At 37.9% G+C, this 17500-nt stretch overlaps 1 protein-coding gene across 1 annotated transcript in view; it reads left to right on the forward strand.

Annotated features, from left to right (window-relative positions):
• Positions 1 to 525: 525 nt before the first annotated feature.
• The window catches only part of LOC128643952 (patatin-like phospholipase domain-containing protein 7), a gene marked incomplete at its 3' end in the record, with an annotated part of 99518 nt that continues 82543 nt past the window's right edge, over positions 526 to 17500 (forward strand). The window contains exons 1-3 of the mRNA XM_053696719.1: positions 526 to 551; positions 1162 to 1236; positions 9561 to 9648. Of these exons, the coding sequence (XP_053552694.1) occupies positions 1234 to 1236; positions 9561 to 9648 (91 nt within the window). The remainder of the gene's footprint in view (positions 552 to 1161; positions 1237 to 9560; positions 9649 to 17500) is intronic.

A 17500-nucleotide genomic window follows, 5' to 3' on the forward strand; every position in this document is an offset into this window, starting at 1 on the left:
AGCTATAGTTTAGCTGGGGACATCATCAATATAACCATATTCATTTTCTTTCATTGAATTGTTTTAAAGGGACATTAAACACTCAATAAATCATTGCTTTAATGATATATTAAGGGTAAAGATTAGCCTGAGAATAATTTGCACATGCATTTTTAAAAATTATATTAGTTGATTAAATATTGTAACTTAAGTTACCTTTTCTGCTGAGACCAATTATGAATGGTTATAAATGGCTTACTAGAGTATGCAGCCAATGACTGTGTGGAATATAGCTGTGTCTGCACTTCCATGTTTAACATAAATTGGAAAGCCCACAATATTCAGAATTAAATTAAAGGAAAAGAGAACAAAATAAATAATGAAAGTATATAGCACAGTTGTTTTACTACATGTAATTAAACAAGTTATATTACTATCTTGAGGGGTTTAATGTCTCTTTAAGTATCAATGTACATTATTTTTTGTTATCTTTTTTTTAGCTTTATATTGTGTGTATATTAATTTTGTATTTTTCTTATGCAGATATGGGTGATAACAGTACTTGCGTGGAGGTAAAGTGGTCACAAATTCCATATCATATCACAATATTTGCATTTTAAAATTACTACATTATAATTGCCAACCTAATAGAAAGTTCAGTTCTAAATACCCAAGATTTTTAAGTTGTACTAATATCTACCTTATGATAGCAAATTGAGTTAAATAGCTTTTCCAAACTGAAGTGTCTGGGAATGTGGGCAAACTATCTATGGTAAGCCTTGTTTATTTCACACTTTACTACTTGTTTTCTATATTGTGCACCATCTAGTACTCACCGTTTCCTTATCTATCTATCTATCTATGTCATAAATGCCTGGACCAGGAAGCTCAAGGGCGGAGTTTATTTAGTTCAGGGGTGTGGTTTGAGCTGTCCAGGTTAGGAGTTTGAGCATTACTGTGCTGTGTTAAGACAGTCACATGTTTTTCTTAGGGGGGAGAAAATTAGAAAGGAGGGTAAGTGGGATAGACCTTCAAATTCAGGACAGTCTTGCGAATTGTTGGACAGTTGGAAGTTCTGGGATAAAACAAAGTACACAAGTTTAGTATTTTAGTGTCATTTAAGTTTTAGCCTCATTACACCAGCATTGTTATCTTACAATATCATTCTGTTTGTGTTTTTAGCAGAGCCTTTCTACGGGCGTAGATTTACAAACAAGAGTCCTCCAGTTTGTGGAGGAACAACTACACACAACAATGGTAAGACTTGATTTAAACGATACAGTCATTTTTTTCTTACAGTTTCTATATAGTCACTTTCTCTGTTTTAGGGTCATTGTTGTTGAAGTTAAAAAAGTTATTCCTTAATTTTCTTAAAAAAACAAACAAAACCAAAAAAACGAGAAAGGAAAGAAAAAAAAGAAAAAGGAAACAAAACAAAGTTATACAAAAGAAACAAACATTTGTCTGGTATAATAAGAAAATAAAAGCCAGATTTTGCCTATTATAAATATTAGCTTTCAAGTGGGTGCAGTAAAAAAAAATCATCTTGCATTTTATCATGTTGGACAGTGATGATCTGCTGACGGCCTTCTGCCCTTCTTTTTGTGGCCCCAAGAATGTGTGCTATTGTTTTTCTGGCACTAGCAAAAATCATATCTAAAGAGGTTTGCTTTGGGGGCTATTGGTGGGTTAACAAGCAAGGTGACAATAGCTCAAAAGTGCCCTCTGGAGGTAAGAATAGCAGACAGAGGTTACCCTGCAACTTTATCTAAATCTGCATACACAAAAAGAGAGAAACGCTCATCTCTGGAGCGAACAATATCAAAATAGCTTGTTCTATGGCTAGTTACCACCTCAGAAGCAGCCTCTTTTTCCACAACATGTGCCTTTCACAGAGAAGAACTTTCCTGTAGTATATCGGTCTGATCCTGACTACACAGTACAGCCTTGAAATACCTCTCTGAACAAGAGACATGGCAAATCCCAGACGTATGTTTCGGGCTAGTGTGGGCCTCATTAGTGAGGTTCAGCCATATCCCTTCTAGGCACATTGGGCAACGGGTCCACGTCTAGTTTCCCGCCATCACCCTTAGGGAGATTTCCTCAAGGGTTATAATTTGCACACACAAAAAGAGAGAAGCGCTCAACCAAGCCCCACACTAGGTCGGAACGTACATCTGCGATTTTGCCAAAGAGGGATTGCCTGGTATTTCCGGACTGGACTTTACTGATTAACAAGGACCAGACTGATGTACTACAAGAAAGTTCTTCTCTGTGAAAGACACATATTGAGAAAAAAGAGGCTACTCCTTGGGTGGTAACTAGCCAAAAAACAAGCTATTATGCTATTGTTCGTTCCTAGGTTGAGCACTTTTCTCTTTTTGTATATACATTGCTAAATCTGACCTGTACCACTGGGCATTTTTAGGAAATATGTCATTAGTTGTGTGTTTCATAGCTATAAATGTATATGTGGACCACAAGGCTTTGAAAATATTGTATAATAAAGTAGGTGATAAAAAATATTAATGTGCGCCTCCCTGGAAACCTAAGGGCCGCTGAAGCATATGATTTACTTAGGATTCTTGGTGAGCCAGAAAGGGAAAAGGCTAAAAAGTAATACAGATTAGCACATTAATTATATATATATATATATAATGCTTCCAATAAAAACTTTATAAAATGGACAACATGAATAAAAAAAAAATGAATGCGCCCTGCTCTGGTTAAAAGCACTGCACTCAGCGGGTATAATTCTTTAAATCATTTTAACAATTGATAGACATGAGCATTCGTCTATTTCAGGATGATACTAAGGTCGAAGATGTTGGCCGCAAGCTGCATTCGGCAATTTTCTGAGCCACCTTTTTTTTGCAGAATTGCAGAATGTGGCTTGTGGCCACCATCTTTGGTATTCGTATCATCCCAAAATAGACGAATGCCCATGTGTTAACGATTTGATATATTTCAACAGTAGACAGTAGTGAGGTAAAACAGTAAAAGGTGAGAAAAGTAGAGCGGTAAATACTTACATATACAATATATTATACATATATATATATCAAATTATTTTTATTAAAAAAAAGATGATATATAAATCTCTATACCTATATATGTTGCGGGTAAAGTAAAAAATTGGGTAATCCCTAGCATTTCTCGGGTAAACCTGACATTACCCAAGCGGCTGTGGATAAAGCCCGATGTAACATAATAAATCTTCTCAGAGTGTGGAGTCACTGCATCAAACATATATACCATTCACTGTATATTCCCCCATCTTCACTATCTTTCTTCTGTTATGTGTGATCAGTCCACGGGTCATCATTACTTCTGGGATATAACTCCTCCCCAACAGGAAATGCAAGAGGATTCACCCAGCAGAGCTGCATATAGCTCCTCCCCTCTACGTCAGTCCCAGTCATTCTCTTGCACCCAACGACTAGATAGGATGTGTGAGAGGACTATGGTGATTATACTTAGTTTTTATGACTTCAATCAAAAGTTTGTTATTTTACAATAGCACCGGAGCGTGTTATTACTTCTCTGGCAGAGTTTGAGGAAGAATCTGCCAGAGTTTTTTACTATGATTTTAACCGGAGTAGTTAAGATCATATTGCTGTTCTCGGCCATCTGAGGGAGGTAAAGGCTTCAGATCAGGGGACAGCGGGCAGATGAATCTGCATTGAGGTATGTAGCAGTTTTTATTTTCTGAATGGAATTGATGAGAAAATCCTGCCATACCGTTAAAATGACATGTATGTATACACTTCAGTATTCTGGGGATGGTATTTCACCGGAACTACTCTGCTAAAGGTCACTAATACTTTTAATAACTATTTATCATGTTAAACGTTTTTGCTGGAATGTAGAATCGTTTACATTGCTGAGGTACTGTGTGAATAGATATTTGGGCATTATTTTCCACTTGGCAGTTTTTTGCTTGTAATTGTGACAGTTTCGTTTCTCTTCACTGCTGTGTGGGAGAGGGAGGGGCCGTTTTTGGCGCTCTTTACTACGCATCAAAAAATTCCAGTCAGTCATTTTTATATTTCCTGCATGATCCGGTTCATCTCTGACAGATCTCAGGGGTCTTCAAACTTCTTTGAAGGGAGGTAAATTCTCTCAGCAGAGCTGTGAGAATTCTTATAGTGACTGTGCATAAAAACGTTGCTTTGTACTTCTTATGTCAAATTTAATTATTGTTATTTTACTAATGGGAACAAACCTTTGCTAAAAGTTGTGTTGTTTTAAAGTTTGATGCTATAACTGTTTTTCAGTTCATTATTTCAACTGTTATTTAATCGTTTAGTACCTCTTTGAGGCACAGTATTTTTTTGCTAAAAAAGATTATAACCAAGTTGTAAGTTTTTTGCTAGTGTGTTAAACATGTCTGACTCAGAGGAAGATATCTGTGTCATTTGTTCCAATGCCAAGGTGGAGCCCAATAGAAATTTATGTACTAACTGTATTGATGCTACTTTAAATAAAAGTCAATCTGTACAATGTGAACAAATTTCACCAAACAGCGAGGGGAGAGTTATGCCGACTAACTCGCCTCACGCGGCAGTACCTGCATCTCCCGCCCGGGAGGTGCGTGATATTATGGCGCCTAGTACATCTGGGCGGCCATTACAGATAACATTACAAGATATGGCTACTGTTATGACTGAAGTTTTGTCTAAATTACCAGAACTAAGAGGCAAGCGTGATCACTCTGGGGTGAGAACAGAGTGCGCTGACAATGCTAGGGCCATGTCTGATACTGCGTCACAGCTCGCAGAGCATGAGGACGGAGAGCTTCATTCTGTGGGTGACGGTTCTGATCCAAACAGATTGGACTCAGATATTTCAAATTTTAAATTTAAATTGGAGAACCTCCGTGTATTACTAGGGGAGGTCTTAGCAGCTCTTAACGATTGTAACACCGTTGCAATACCAGAGAAACTGTGTAGGTTGGATAAATACTTTGCGGTACCGGCGAGTACTGACGTTTTTCCTATACCTAAGAGACTAACTGAAATTGTTACTAAGGAGTGGGATAGACCCGGTGTGCCGTTCTCACCCCCTCCAATATTTAGAAAGATGTTCCCAATAGACGCCACCACTAGGGACTTATGGCAAACGGTCCCCAAGGTGGAGGGAGCAGTTTCTACTTTAGCTAAGCGTACCACTATCCCGGTGGAGGATAGCTGTGCTTTCTCAGATCCAATGGATAAAAAATTAGAGGGTTACCTTAAGAAAATGTTTGTTCAACAAGGTTTTATATTGCAACCCCTTGCATGTATCGCGCCGATTACGGCTGCGGCAGCATTTTGGATTGAGTCGCTGGAAGAGAACCTTAGTTCATCTACGCTAGACGACATTACGGACAGGCTTAGAGTCCTTAAACTAGCTAATTCTTTCATTTCGGAGGCCGTAGTACATTTAACTAAACTTACGGCTAAGAACTCAGGATTCGCCATACAGGCACGTAGGGCGCTGTGGCTAAAATCCTGGTCAGCTGATGTGACTTCTAAGTCCAAATTACTTAATATACCTTTCAAGGGGCAGTCTTTATTTGGGCCCGGTTTGAAAGAAATTATCGCTGACATTACAGGTGGTAAGGGCCACGCCCTACCTCAAGACAAAGCCAAAGCTAAGGCTAGACAGTCTAATTTTCGTCCCTTTCGGAATTTCAAAACAGGAGCAGCATCAACCTCCACTGCACCAAAACAGGAAGGAGCTGTTGCTCGTTACAGGCAAGGCTGGAAGCCTAACCAGTCCTGGAACAAGAGCAAGCAGGCCAGGAAACCTGCTGCTGCCCCAAAGACAGCATGAACCGAGAGCCCCCGATCCGGGACCGGATCTAGTGGGGGGGCAGACTCTCTCTCTTCGCCCAGGCCTGGGCAAGAGATGTTCAGGATCCCTGGGCTCTAGAGATCATATCTCAGGGATACCTTCTAGACTTCAAATTATCTCCCCCAAGAGGGAGATTTCATCTGTCAAGGTTGTCAACAAACCAGATAAAGAAAGAAGCGTTTCTACGCTGCGTACAAGATCTGTTATTAATGGGAGTGATCCATCCGGTTCCGCGGTCGGAACAAGGACAAGGGTTCTACTCAAACCTGTTTGTGGTTCCCAAAAAAGAGGGAACTTTCAGGCCAATCTTAGATTTAAAGACTCTAAACAAATTCCTAAGAGTTCCATCGTTCAAAATGGAAACTATTCGGACAATCTTACCCATGATCCAAGAGGGTCAGTACATGACCACAGTAGATTTAAAGGATGCTTACCTTCACATACCGATCCACAAAGATCATCACCGGTATCTAAGGTTTGCCTTCTTAGACAGGCACTACCAGTTTGTAGCTCTTCCATTCGGATTGGCTACGGCTCCAAGAATCTTCACAAAGGTTCTGGGTGCCCTTCTAGCGGTACTAAGACCGCGAGGGATTTCGGTAGCTCCGTACCTAGACGACATTCTAATACAAGCTTCAAGCTTTCAAACTGCCAAGTCTCATACAGAGTTAGTTCTGGCATTTCTAAGGTCGCATGGATGGAAAGTGAACGAAAAGAAGAGTTCTCTTTTTCCTCTCACAAGAGTTCCATTCTTGGGGACTCTTATAGATTCTGTAGAAATGAAGATTTACCTGACAGAAGACAGGTTAACAAAGCTTCAAAATGCATGCCGCGTCCTTCATTCCATTCAACACCCGTCAGTAGCTCAATGCATGGAGGTGATCGGCTTAATGGTAGCGGCAATGGACATAGTACCTTTTGCACGCCTACACCTCAGACCGCTGCAATTATGCATGCTAAGTCAGTGGAATGGGGATTACTCAGATTTGTCCCCTACTCTGAATCTGAATCAAGAGACCAGAAATTCTCTTCTATGGTGGCTTTATCGGCCACACCTGTCCAGGGGGATGCCATTCAGCAGGCCAGACTGGACAATTGTAACAACAGACGCCAGCCTACTAGGTTGGGGCGCTGTCTGGAATTCTCTGAAGGCTCAGGGACTATGGAATCAGGAGGAGAGTCTCCTTCCAATAAACATTCTGGAATTGAGAGCAGTTCTCAATGCCCTTCTGGCTTGGCCCCAGTTAACAACTCGGGGGTTCATCAGGTTTCAGTCGGACAACATCACGACTGTAGCTTACATCAACCATCAGGGAGGGACAAGAAGCTCCCTAGCAATGATGGAAGTATCAAAGATAATTCGCTGGGCAGAGTCTCACTCTTGCCACCTGTCAGCAATCCACATCCCGGGAGTGGAGAACTGGGAGGCGGATTTCTTGAGTCGCCAGACTTTTCATCCGGGGGAGTGGGAACTTCATCCGGAGGTCTTTGCCCAAATACTTCGACGTTGGGGCAAACCAGAGATAGATCTCATGGCGTCTCGCCAGAACGCCAAACTTCCTCGCTACGGGTCCAGATCCAGGGATCCGGGAGCAGTTCTGATAGATGCTTTGACAGCACCTTGGAACTTCAGGATGGCTTATGTGTTTCCACCCTTCCCGCTGCTTCCTCGATTGATTGCCAAAATCAAACAGGAGAGAGCATCAGTGATTCTAATAGCGCCTGCATGGCCACGCAGGACTTGGTATGCAGATCTAGTGGACATGTCATCCTGTCCGCTTTGGTCTCTACCTCTAAGACAGGACCTTCTGATACAGGGTCCATTCAAACATCAAAATCTAACTTCTCTGAAGCTGACTGCTTGGAAATTGAACGCTTGATTTTATCAAAACGTGGTTTTTCTGAGTCGGTTATTGATACCCTGATTCAGGCTAGGAAGCCTGTTACCAGAAGGATTTACCATAAAATATGGCGGAAATACCTATACTGGTGCAAATCCAAAGGTTACTCCTGGAGTAAGGTTAGGATCGCTAGGATATTGTCTTTTCTACAAGAAGGTTTAGAAAAGGGTTTATCAGCTAGTTCATTAAAGGGACAGATTTCAGCTCTGTCCATCTTGTTACACAGACGTCTGTCAGAAAATCCAGACGTCCAGTCCTTTTGTCAGGCTTTAGCTAGGATCAAGCCTGTGTTTAAAGCTGTTGCTCCACCATGGAGTTTAAACTTAGTTCTTAACGTTTTACAGGGTGTTCCGTTTGAACCCCTTCATTCCATTGATATAAAAATGTTATCTTGGAAAGTTCTGTTTTTAATGGCTATTTCCTCGGCTCGAAGAGTCTCTGAGTTATCAGCCTTACATTGTGATTCCCCTTATCTGATTTTTCACTCAGACAAGTTAGTTCTGCGTACTAAACCTGGGTTCTTACCTAAGGTAGTCACTAACAGGAACATCAATCAAGAGATTGTTGTCCCATCCTTGTGTCCAAATCCTTCTTCAAAGAAGGAACGTCTTTTACACAATCTGGATGTAGTTCGTGCCCTCAAGTTCTACTTGCAGGCAACTAAAGATTTTCGCCAAACTTCTTCCTTGTTTGTCGTTTACTCTGGACAGAGGAGAGGTCAAAAAGCTTCTGCTACCTCTCTCTCTTTTTGGCTTCGTAGCATAATACGTTTAGCCTATGAGACTGCTGGACAGCAGCCTCCTGAAAGAATTACAGCTCACTCCACTAGAGCTGTGGCTTCCACTTGGGCCTTTAAGAATGAGGCCTCTGTTGAACAGATTTGCAAGGCTGCAACTTGGTCTTCACTTCATACTTTTTCCAAATTTTACAAATTTGACACTTTTGCTTCTTCGGAGGCTATTTTTGGGAGAAAGGTTCTTCAGGCAGTGGTTCCTTCTGTATAATGAGCCTGCCTATCCCTCCCGTCATCCGTGTACTTTTGCTTTGGTATTGGTATCCCAGAAGTAATGATGACCCGTGGACTGATCACACATAACAGAAGAAAACATAATTTATGCTTACCTGATAAATTCCTTTCTTCTGTTGTGTGATCAGTCCACGGCCCGCCCTGTTTTAAGGCAGGTAAATATCTTTTAAATTATACTCCAGTCACCACTTCACCCTTGGTTACTCCTTTCTCGTTGATTCTTGGTCGAATGACTGGGACTGACGTAGAGGGGAGGAGCTATATGCAGCTCTGCTGGGTGAATCCTCTTGCATTTCCTGTTGGGGAGGAGTTATATCCCAGAAGTAATGATGACCCGTGGACTGATCACACAACAGAAGAAAGGAATTTATCAGGTAAGCATAAATTATGTTTTTTTGCCTCCACCTAGTGGTTTCAGGGGGGCAAAGCCCCCCCTTCTAAACCTCATTCCCCAAGGTTCACTTGGGGTGTATGCCAGAGGATTGGTGGGGTGCCCCCCCTTCAACACCGAGGCAGAGGCAAAAAAAATAGTGTAAATGGGGGAATTACATCGGGCTTTACCCATAGCCGTTTGGGTAATGTCAGGTTTACCCGGGTAATCCTAGGATTACCCAGATTTCTGACTTTACCCACAACATATATAAATATAAAATCTCTCAGATCTGCTTATACTAAATTGGGATACTGCAAATAATATAATCATTTGGTGGGGTGAAAAAGGGAATCATTTCTCTAGAAAAATATTCATGTGTTTTTTTTCATAATCTGTATCTTGCTTTTGCTGATATTCTTTCTTTATCTTCATGGCCGTGCAGCTTACGGGCATTCTGATAGGAGCTCTGGTGGCGATATCTTTGATAGGAATCATCGTGTTCATCATCTATAAAAAATTTAGACAATCAAGTGAGTAGCATTTTTTTCAATTCAACATCATTTTATTAATGTGTACAAATAGTTCCGTTTTTCAATTTAATATATGCATGGCCTTTAAAGGGACATTAAAGGGATAGGAAAGTCAAAATTAAACTGGCATGATTCAAATAGAGCAGGTCATTTTAAGACACTTTTAAATTCACTTCTATTTTTAAATGTGCTTCGTTCTCTTAGTATCCATTGTTGAAAAAGAATACGCACATATCCTACACCAGTGGGAGCTACTGCTAATTGGTGCCTGCACCCATTTGTGTCTTGTGATTGGCTAACTAGATGTGTTCAGGTTCCTGCCAGTAGTGCAATGCTGTGTCTTCAGCAATGGATAACAAGAGAAGGAAACAAATTTGATAATAGAAGTAAATTGGAAAGTTGTTTAAAATTGTATGTTTTATCTGAATCATAAAAGACGATTTTTGGGTTTACTATCCTTTTAAACACTTTGAGATGTTAATATAAAATGATGATTTTCAGTTCCTGTTAGAAATGGAAGTGCAGAACACTGTTATATTCCACACAGCCATTGGCTGTATACTCTAGTGACCTATTTATAACTGTCTCTAATTGGCCACAGCAGAGAAAGTAACCTAAGTTACAACATGGCAGCTGTTATTTAGTGTTTAATGTCCCTTTAATTGCTACAAAGAATACTGTACTTCAACTTATATATGAAATTTCAACTTTGAAATTTCAGGAACAAAAGAAAGTGCTAATTTTATCTTTTACATTATGATTGGATAGTAAAGGAACCTTGCTCTCCCTTGCAATCTTTCATAAATGATCAATGGCACATTTCTAAAATCACAATATTGCTTTTGCAAGATAAATATTTATAAACCATAGCAAGTAGCTTTTAAACATCTTTTTAGGTTGGATCTTTCTATGCAAATTTTTTAAAAGCATATCCTCTAGGGAAGGACATACAAAAAGGCGTAAGATTTTGAATACACTTAAATGATATATATGTTGATAATGAAAGTTACATATGAATAATCATTGGGTTATAACAAGAATGTAAGGAAAAGTAAATAAAGAAAAAAATAGAAATAAATGATTAAAGGGACATTCTACTAATAGACTCACCGTATGTTCACAGACACTTATACTACTTATACACACTTCTACCCACACACACATACTACACTACACTACAAATGCGCACACCCACACACACACACACATGTATGCACACAGATATACACAAACATGCTTCAGTTATACATATACACGTATGTACACACTTATAATACATACACATACTACACTACACACACACATATATATATATATATATATATATATATATATATGTCTCTGAATAGCACGGGGGGGGAAGACATACAAATACATATAGGGGATAACTCTACAATGGCGCAACCTATAATGTAATTAAAAAAAAAAGTCTTTTAGGAGTATCAATAATTCTATGAATACGCCTAATAGCCTATCACTGGTGTCAGACGCTAGTATACTATATGGATAGATGACTGGATCTAAAATTCAATGTCCAAATGTCAATGATACTGTATCAGTAAATAAGCTATTGTCATTAATGACAGAGGGGCGGGTACCTCTAAATCAATAATAATACGTGATGTAAATAGCTGTCTTCACAGACTAGGTACATATAAATTCTGTCCGTAGATATGCATATCATTAGGGATATACACAATGTATCGAGTACACAGATATAACAGCAATAATGTAAACACTCTATATATCAAATACAAGAGGCGATATATACGTTTATAAAAAAAGATGTAAAGATGTAAAATGTCCCCTTCATTAGTGGAAAACAATTAACGAATAAAGAATAAAGCTCTTCTTAGTTATAAATCCAAAACGATAACAGATGGACAATATGGCTCCCTTTGGGAGTTTACTCACACTTCTTCACCTCAATCCTATGAGGTAAGTGCCGCGTAGTGTAAGGGAAAACCCTTGGGGAAACAGATCCGTATCGTCTCTCCGTGTCCTTAGAACTCACTGCTGCTCTTCTGAAGGATTGTCTCCAAGCATATATAATATAAAGACACAAAAAGAGAAAAATATAGTGCAACCCAATTTGTAATAGTTACACTCTGTTTCATTTCAATCAATTTTGTGCTTACAATAAAAGACCTCAATAGAATATGAGGTAATTAAAAACATTAGTGCTTGGTATAACGTAGGCGGTAATGGAAAAGTTCTTATAATGAAGAGAGCACTTCTGCAAATGAAGATATGGTGTCCTTACGCGGCACTTGCCTCATAGGATTGAGGTGAAGAAGTGTGAGTAAACTCCCAAAGGGAGCCGTATTGTCCATCTATTATCGTTTTGGATTTATAACTAAGAAGAGCTTTATTCTTTATTCGTTAACGGTTTTCCACTAATGAAGGGGACAATATAAGTGACTTAGACAAGTGTATATCTTGCAGCACCACAATAAATACCATACAAGCTGTACCTCATAAAGGCGGAATCTCCCAACCAGATTCCGGTATATCGAATTAGAAATAAAATGCCAAAGTACAGCGCTACACTGCTCCTTGTAGGGGTTGTGTGGCTTAAGATGGTGTCCACGACAAGTGGTGTGTATATATATATATATATAGAAAAATATAAAGTAAAATGAAATAAAGTGTATGGATAAAAATGTAACAATTATTTTATCCAAAGAAACATAAAAAATACAAAAAGTATACAATGAATTTAAAAAGTTAAGGTGACGATAAAACCATATATGGAAACTCTATATTAGGAGTTTATACAAAAGGATACTATCCTATTAGTATCACTGATATGACCGAATATCTAATTTTATGAATGTCCTATTAAATGTCCAGATAATGGTGTCCAAAAGAGGATGTCCAGAAAAAAAGGTGTCTAAAAATATATAATAAATTAAATGAGTGTCCAGGGGATTATAAGGTGATATAGTCAAAGGGTGACATATGTGTCCAAAAACAGTTTATCCAATTTATCGGAAAAAAAGTTTTTTTTGGATCCAAAAGTATGTGTATATATCTCCAGAAATGTGGGTGGGTGGTGATCCAAATCTTTAAATGGTATAAAAAATGGTATAAAAAATGTGTTACTCAAAAAATACTCAAAAAAATGCAGTTGGAGTGAAAAAAGAGATAAGGTGAAAAAATATATGGTGAAAAAAATATAAAGATAAATTTTTTTTAAAAAATAAATAGAAATTTTGAATTATGTTAAAAGTATAAAAAGAAAAAATTCCAAACCGTGTGGGAAAAAAGATGTATGGATTGAGGTGTACACCTAAAAATGGGCCCTAGAAGTGTGTCCAAAAAATGTGTCCAAAAAAAAAAAAAAGGACCTAAAAGATCCCTTTTAAAAAAAATAGGAGAATCCTTGTGATATATTCAAGTTATTTATCCAAATGAAATGTTCTTGAAATAAATAGTTGTGGATATTTTAGAAATGTGAATGTATAAGGATGCTAAGATGATATTCCTCTTCTTAGAAAGTGTATTAGTAGTAAAGATGTCCTCTTGTACCTATAAAAGTGTACAGAAAACAAACATAGTGCAATAAAGTCACCTTAAAAATAGCAATATAAGTATTCTACTCACCAGATATAGTCTGAGCTGCAATACCAGTATATAGCCAATGCGTTTTGGTCCTCAGGGACCTTTCTCCAGTCTTGAGAAAGGTCCCTGAGGACCGAAACGCGTTGGCTATATACTGGTATTGCAGCTCAGACTATATCTGGTGAGTAGAATACTTATATTGCTATTTTTAAGGTGACTTTATTGCACTATGTTTGTTTTCTGTACACTTTTATAGGTACAAGAGGACATCTTTACTACTAATACACTTTCTAAGAAGAGGAATATCATCTTAGCATCCTTATACATTCACATTTCTAAGATATCCACAACTATTTATTTCAAGAACATTTCATTTGGATAAATAACTTGAATATATCACAAGGATTCTCCTATTTTTTTGAAAGGGATCTTTTAGGTCCTTTTTTTTTTTTTTTTTTTGGACACATTTTCTGGACACATTTTTTGGACACACTTCTAGGGCCCATTTTTAGGTGTACACCTCAATCCATACATCTTTTTTCCCACACGATTTGGAATTTTTTTCTTTTTATACATTTTTTTTTCTTTTTATACTTTTTACATAATTCAAAATTTCTATTTTTTTATCTTTATATTTTTTTCACCATATATTTTTTCACCTTATCTCTTTTTTCACTCCAACTGCATTTTTTTGAGTATTTTTTGAGTAATACATTTTTTATACCATTTTTTATACCATTTAAAGATTTGGATCACCACCCACCCACATTTCTGGAGATATATACACATACTTTTGGATCCAAAAAAAAACTTTTTTTCGGATAAATTGGATAAACTGTTTTTGGACACATATGTCACCCTTTGACTATATCACTTTATAATCCCCTGGACACTCATTTAATTTATTATATATTTTTGGACACCTTTTTTTCTGGACATCCACTTTTGGACACCATTATCTGGACATTTAATAGGACATTCATAAAATTAGATATTCGGTCATATCAGTGATACTAATAGGATAGTATCCTTTTGTATAAACTCCTAATATAGAGTTTCCATATATGGTTTTATCGTCACCTTAACTTCTTAAATTCATCGTATACTTTTTGTATTTTTTATGTTTCTTTGAATAAAATAATTGTTACATTTTTATCCATACACTTTATTTCATTTTACTTTATTATTTTTCTATATATATACACCACTTGTCGTGGACACCATCTTAAGCCACACAACCCCTACAAGGGGCAGTGTAGCGCTGTACTTTGGCATTTTATTTCTAAGACAATATAAGTGACATTTTACATCTTTTTTATAAACGGATATATCGCCTCTTGTATTTGATATATAGAGTATTTACATTATTGCTGTTATATCTGTGTACTCGATACATTGTGTATATCCCTAATGATATGCATATCTACGGACAGAATTTATATGTACCTAGTCTGTGAAGACAGCTATTTACATCACGTATTATTATTGATTTAGAGGTACCCACCCCTCTGTCATTAATGACAATAGCTTATTTACTGATACAGTATCATTGGCATTTGGACATTGAATTTTAGATCCAGTCATCTATCCATATAGTATACTAGCGGCTGACACCAGTAATAGGCTATTAGGCGTATTCATAGAATTATTGATACTCCTAAAAGACTTTTTTTTTAATTACATTATAGGTTGCGCCATTGTAGAGTTATCCCCTATATGTATTTGTATGTCTTCCCCCCACCTCTGTGCTATTCAGAAACATTAACTTACCTCTATCTGGTGATAAGTAAGTAGGGGTTCATATCACCTAGATAGTGACTCTCAGGCTGCAATTTTACCTATATTTCCTTTACAGAGCTATATCCAGCGCCATCCCTATATACATCTTACATCACCACACACACACACACATATATATATATATATATATATATATATATATATATATTGTGATTGAAGAGTCACCAGCGCTAAATCTTAGATCTAATAATAATTTCTTATTATAACCATGAGATAGATCCTATTTTTGTATTAAAAGTGTACTGTGAATTATCAATAGTTGTTGGTTTACTGGAATGAAAAAAATATATATTAAGTTAAGGTGAAGGATAGTGTGCTGCCTCAATACTGAAACAGAGTACCCCTAACTCTGTAAATATATATGTAAAAAGAGGATTCCAATATTAGATAGAGGCGCTCAACTATAGGAAAAATATTAAGAATTCCTGAATCTTGTCTAAATGTACATATGAAATTACATATAAAACCATAAGACAATGAGAGGTTGAAACTTGTATCGGGATGATAATCTTCACAAAAGTTCAGTAAAGTAAGTTGTTACTGCTTACCAGCTGTTACCTCAATCTTATGAGGTAAGATGTGAGCCCGGTTTAAAGATGGAACACTGTATGTTACTTTCCTGATGTTAATCCGGGAATGGTCCTCTCTCTGGAGCTGTCAAACTTGTTCAAATGGAGATCCTGGACTCTCTTCGGTGAGATATGAGGATTCTGGACTCTCTTTGGTAAAGAGGCTGTAGACTGTAATCCGTCTCCGTATATTTTCTTTCTATGGTGGTAGGAATGTAGTATCCCCTCTGTGCCTTCGGATGGATAAACTTTCTATCTCCTCAGGAGGTTATTGGGATGTTGATCATATATGAAAACAGAAAAAAGCACATAGCATAATATTGTTTTATACAAAGCAATATTTAATAGAATAATAATATGAGCTTACATTTAAAACCCTCAATCATTTATGAGGTAAGAATAAAACATATATACACAGAACCGTGGACTGTCTCCTAGGTTGAAGTAGCTTGTAGTAGTGATGTCACAGATTTAAAAGGCAGTTTGCAAAAAAACTTGTGTATGCAAACCAATTATTTTGTCCTTTGTGTGTTGATAGATGTCATTAGTAGGAATGCGCCCTTGTGTTACCAATGACAGTTTATAATCACTAAGTAACAGTATAAAGTAGATTAGCAAATGGACTTGGGGTGCAAATAAATGGAGATTAGACCATTAATTGGCCTTAAACACCCTTTTTCCCCAGCTACCAGCAGTGAGAGAAATGTACAGTCTTTTGTTGCCAATAGCGATTAAATAAAAGTTAATAGCAAGCACAAAAAAAGCAAATTATGCTATAACGGGCACACAAAGCTTGTTTAGTTCAAGCGATTGCAAATACTGAGGGCAATGTGCGTTTACCAATAGTGATTGATTAAAATTAATAGCAATCACAATAAAAAAGCAAGTTATGCTATAACAGGCACACAAAGCTTTGCTATAACAGGCACACAAAGCTTAGTTAGTTCAAGCGATTGCCAATACTGAGGGCAATGTACGTTCAAATAATAGTAAGCACACTGATGTTCTGCAGAAACGAGTGTCAGACGAAATTAAGTGTTAGCAATAGTTAGGCCCTGTCCGCCCACTGTTGAAGAAACCTTACGCGTTTCGAAGTCCAGTGCGACTTCTTCGTCAGAGGCAAATGTGAGTGGACAGGTGTATGCGGCTCTTTCATTTAAGGTCCGTGAAGTGGGCGTGTGTTTCTAAGGGCCTCTAGCTACGCTTGTGATATGACGCTTCACGTGCTAGTCAAAGTGAGCGTGCGTGACGTGTTAACGTCATTATCTAAGAGGACTTGTGTTACTGTTGTAGTCAAGGTAACGGAAATTAGTATTATATAAAATGTAGAGGGGTTTAGCTAAGAAACCCCTCTACATTTTATATAATACTAATTTCCGCTAGCAATAGTTAGTTAGGCCCTGTCCGCCCACTGTTGAAGAAACCTTACGCGTTTCGAAGTCCGGTGCGACTTCTTCGTCAGAAGAAATTGTGAGTGGACAGGTGTATGCGGCTCTTTCATTTAAGGTCCGTGAAGTGGGCGTGTGTTTCTAAGGGCCTCTAGCTTTTCTAGGTGCAGCCATATCCCTCTAGGCACACTGAGCAACGGGTCCACGTCTGGATTCCCGCATCACACTTAGGGAGACTTCCCTAAGTGTTATAATTTGCATAAATAAAAAGAGAGAAGCGCTTCTCTCTTTTTATTTATGCAAATTATGACATTTTGGGAAGTCTCCCTAAGTGTGATGCGGGAATCCAGACGTGGACCCGTTGCTCAGTGTGCCTAGAGAGATATAGCTGCACCTCATTGACGAGGACCACAATAGGACGAAACGTAGGTCTGGGGTTTTGCTGTTTCTCTTGTTCAGAGAGTGATTGCCTGGTATTTCGGGGCTGGACTGTACTGTGAAGTCAGGATCAGACTGATATGCTTCAGGAAA

This window comes from Bombina bombina, unplaced genomic scaffold, assembly GCF_027579735.1.
Source record: "Bombina bombina isolate aBomBom1 unplaced genomic scaffold, aBomBom1.pri scaffold_1067, whole genome shotgun sequence".
NCBI classification, from domain to species: Eukaryota; Metazoa; Chordata; class Amphibia; order Anura; family Bombinatoridae; genus Bombina; species Bombina bombina.